Source organism: Gavialis gangeticus, unplaced genomic scaffold (assembly GCF_001723915.1).
Source record: "Gavialis gangeticus isolate Ggan-Ray unplaced genomic scaffold, GavGan_comp1, whole genome shotgun sequence".
NCBI lineage: Eukaryota > Metazoa > Chordata > Crocodylia > Gavialidae > Gavialis > Gavialis gangeticus.
In genome coordinates this window covers 13508303-13512900 of record NW_017728994.1, presented here as the reverse complement: position 1 = coordinate 13512900, position 4598 = coordinate 13508303, and the positions used below count along the sequence as shown (strand labels likewise).

Here is a 4598-nt window from a genome sequence, read left to right as displayed (position 1 = left end):
GGCTATCCCCACCCCTTGATAAATGCCCCACCCCCTGGTACTCATTTTGTGACTGAAAGTCCCACCCCCTAACTCCTGACCTTTGTCACCAGAAGTCCCTCCCTTTGCCCTCAGAAGTACTTCTTTCAGCAAAGGGTTTTGCCATCTCAGAACCAAAAAAGTACCAAATTATATTCTAAGAAGTAAATATCTACAACATTAATTAATTTGATTTCAAAAAATATTTTTGTCCAGATTTACATGTGTTGGTGCAGTGCACATAGAGGTGATTGCACAATAGCTTAAAATAAAGTCTTGCTCTTGTATATTGTGAAGGGGTGCATATAGGTTTGTTGGAGGGCTGTGGGTGTATTCATATGTGGGGTGAGGGAGCATGTGGTCGTATGTGTGGATATGTGAGGTGTGGGTGGGTGTGGGGTTTGTAGGGGACTGTGTGTGGTGGGAGGGTGGCTGGGATGTGTGAGGGGGTGTGAGTGTGGGGGTCTGCGTTGAAGGCAATGCAAGGGGAGGTGTGGGTGAACATATATGGTGAGGTGTGCATGTGGGACTTACCCTAAAAACACACACACACACACACACACACACACACACACACACACACACACACACACACACACACAGAGTTCCTGCCTGCACACACACACACACTGCCCCTACCTACATACACCCCCCACCCCCCCGTACTGGCATGGCCCCGTGCTCCCAGTCCAGTGATGCTGCCAGGAACCATGTGGTGCTGAAGCAGGGTGGGGGCAGGAACCACGGAAACGGCTGCGGGTGGTGGGGCTGGGTGTCTGTCTTCTGCTGCTGGTTCCCTCTGGGTCCTACTGCCCCTAGCTCCTGTCATCTTTGACAGATGGCCAGGAGCAAATAAATATTAATTTACTAATTTTTTTAGGGGCCTCACAGGCCAGATAGATTGGTCTGGTGGGCCGGATCCAGCCCATGTGTCAGATTTTGCCCACCCCTGGCATAGGCAGAGATTAACATTATGTGTCCCCAAGTTCAGGAGCCATTAAGCACTGGTGCAGTATAAATGGTAATCACTCTCACTTTATTTATTCCATGCATTAATTGAAACATACTATATGCAGTAGTTACTACACATTTAGTTTAGTACTTCCTTAATGAAATACTAATTAAATGCACAGTATCTACAGTTTGCATTAATGCACACTAGTTACTGTGCAGTAGCTCCTGTGCAGTTTTTTTGTTATGGTTACTGTACAGTAGCCTAATAACACTGTGCAGTAGCTTACTAATATGATTTTTGATGAACATGCTATTTTGCAGTATTATTAGGGTACCACGCAGTAAGCATCTCACGTAGATGCACCCACTATTTCTAAACAAGCAGTAATTTAAACCAGTACAAGTGACTACATCAGGATAGCAGCTTATTAAATGATTTTTTAAACAAAAAATGTGTTCAGAAGTGCTTACGATTGCAAACAGCTAGCCTGTTTCCGCCAACTAGCTGTGTTGTCCACGAAAACCCAGTAGAACTTCCACATTGCTCATATATCCTGCTTCTTCTTAGGAATCCAAAGTCATAATCCTTATATAGAAACATGGAAAGTAATTCAGTAATATAGGTTATACCACAGAATCAAGTTTATTGCAAGGAGAAATAGTTCTTTGAATTTCAGTGAAAGTATGTGCTTATAAAGTTGCTCATGATTACATGATTGCAGAAGTATGGCTTTAGTTTGTATATACATGCAGTTATATGTCAGTTGTTACCATATGAATTGGAGAGAACCAAAAGAAAGAAAAAAAAATTTTAAGAGATTTGAAATTCTGGTCTTGTCTATGTTTAAAGCAGTGGTCTCCAACCTTTTTAAGTAGATCATCTTAAGCAACCCAAGATCTATCATGCACCACCACCACCACCCCTCTCCCCCTCACCCAGCAGGTAACTGTGGAAAGGGAAGGAGGGGGCAGATTGAGGCAGAGGGAGAAAAAATTATATGGGGGTGCATCTTCCCAGCAAGTAAGTCAAGTACATCCCACCCAGCCGGAGCCCTACTCAACTTACCCCTGCTCCTGCCTCTGCAACACTGTCCCTCACCACGGGGACCCTGATCTAGCCCCTGCCCCTTCCCTCCCCCATGGACTGACCTGCTGGGCTAGGGCATGTGCATACGTGCACGCAGGCACTCAGCCCCCCACCCCAGCCTCTGATTGACTCCAGGAGGCTCTGAGATCTACCAGTGGATGGTGACCACTGATTTAAAGGGTCTTGCTGGCATAGCTATGCCAGTACAGCTAAATTAACAAACTTTCCTAACCTATGTGGGAAATCAATTTTATATTGGCAAAAGAGTTCTTTTCTCAGAAGAGCAAATGGATTAACTGTGTACAGACACCAGGAGTAATTTATTAGCTTTTTAATGCTAAAATATGCAAGCCATTTGCTGACAGAGTCAGTGAGGAGTGAGGACAAAAATAATCAGCCCCACAGCTAATATGGTTATGTCAAAACTTTGAATGTAGACCACTTCTGTGACAGATGAAGGGGAGAAGGAAATAATGAATGCTATGGTTATAGAATAACTGTAAATTTAGGGAGGCAATATTAAGAAGAGTTGATAGTGTGTGAGTATCCACTAGGATATAGAGTGAAAAAAAGTTAAATATCATGGCCACATCCAGACAAGTGAGCATGTGCCTGTTGTGGCATCTCAAAGTAGTTTGAGAAGCTGCAAGAGACATACTGGAAATGAAAAAATGTTCCCTGCACTGCATATTTGCAGTGCAGACTTTAAGGTTAGGTACAGATATTACACATAAACTGGGTTAAGTAATCAGAAACTGGTTTAAACCTGTAACAAAAGATAAGTTTAGTGCACATAAACCAGTTTCAAAATGGCTGAAACTGGTTTAAGATATATCTGGTTGAATGTAGTATCAGCCTTAACTGATCTGGGTCAAAACAATTTATGCAATGTCTGTCCCAGACCCCTTCCTGGTTTAAGTTAAACCAGAGTCCCCCAGTATCCCAGATGCTTTGCAGCCCTAGGCTGGGCTCTGAGCTCCAGAGAACAGGCTGGCCCCGCCCCTCTTCTCCCTAGCCTGAGATCTGGGGGAGACTGCAGGCACAGCAGGGTCTTGCCTGGCTTCCCTTGCTTCTCACTGCTTAAGCAAGGATTCCCCCCTCCTTCCCATCTCCCACAGCACAGACCCCAGCCCCTTGGACCCTAGGCATGTGGTATGCTAGCTAATGCTGAGAGGTGTGTGTGTATGTGTGTCTCCAGTTTCACTGGGACAGGACAAAGGCAGACAGGACAAAGGCAGACAGGACAGTGTCCACCTAAGGCTTTTTGGAGCTAAACAATAGGTCAGCTGGTAATGTCCCTCTGTTCCTTCCTTGGAAAAAGCTGTTTAAGAAGAGCTTTAACTAATAAGAGCGACTTTTGTTTTGTTGATAAGCTGATAAACACTGTCAGGTTTGTAGACATTATAAAAAAACAGAGAGAGGGACATTTAAAAGCTCAGTATCATCAACAGTTGCATGCATTGCACACCCCCCCAGCCCTTTGCCTCAGAGTGCTAGCCCAGGGCTGGGGTCTGGCAACACTCCCACCCCTTGAGCAGTGAGTGGGAAAAAGCCTGAGATGGTGCAGGCAGAGTGGGGGTTTAAACTTCCACCTAAACAGAGGTCCTGCTGAGGCCTAGCCCTGCTCCCCCTCAGCTCAGCAGTGTGGAAGGGAAGAGATTGCTGCTTTAGCACCTCCCACCCCTTGACTTCAAGCCTGAGCCACTGCAGGCATGTGCCTGCATTTCTTCAGTCCAGAGGGAATGTCTGTGTGGTTGAAAACTGGTTCAACCTAGGCAGGTTAGACTAGCCTGAAAAGATTGAATCAATTCAGGTACAGGCTTTTTGAATGTCTGTCCCTAGCCTAAATTTGATACCAGGAAATCCTGGTACCAAAAAAAAGTAACCATGCTGCAGCCTTGCCCTGCTCCTGTTTACTCCAGCATGTCCTGGAGCAGCAGCAACATGCGGCAGCCATAGAGACGCTCTGGCCAGGTGCTAAAACATCTCTCTGGAGGACCCAACCTCTAGTTGCCTCTGGGCATGCCCCAGGAGCGCAGCCTGTGTCACTGCTTTTTTTCAGCATGCTTTTTTTTTTTGATAAAGGGATTTCCCAATATCAAATTTAGAGTCGGCCCTACAAATATACAGCATGGAACAGTTTTTCATTCCAACCATGCCTCTTGTGTTGTCTCAAACTGCTTTGAGAGGCCACAAAAGGGGCATGCTCACCTATCTGGACACGACCCATGATTCCAATGATCTGACTCAAGCAGGGAGTATAGTGTTAAAATTAGAGCAAAAATAGGCTGCTTGTCTCATTTTTCTCTTATTTATACAGGCAGTCCTTGACTTAAAACTGTTCGAGTTACAACAAACGTCACTTGCGACCTTTGTAAATTATGATAGTGTTTCAAGGTTCCGATAAAGTTTCAACTGTACAACACTGGACACAGCTGTCTCCAGCTGGTAAATCTGTTGTGGTGGGATATGGGGGCTGGGGGAGTGGATCAAAGCCCCCCACAGCAAGGGAGGGATTGGGGCTGGGGCTGGGGCTGGG

The 4598-nt window shown here is 45.5% G+C and overlaps 1 protein-coding gene across 1 annotated transcript in view; it reads right to left on the bottom strand.

Annotated features, from left to right (window-relative positions):
• Positions 1 to 4598, bottom strand: part of LOC109287336 — a 19777-nt gene that overhangs the window by 5966 nt on the left and 9213 nt on the right. The window contains exon 5 of the mRNA XM_019502308.1: positions 1444 to 1558. Within this exon, the coding sequence (XP_019357853.1) occupies positions 1444 to 1558 (115 nt within the window). The remainder of the gene's footprint in view (positions 1 to 1443; positions 1559 to 4598) is intronic.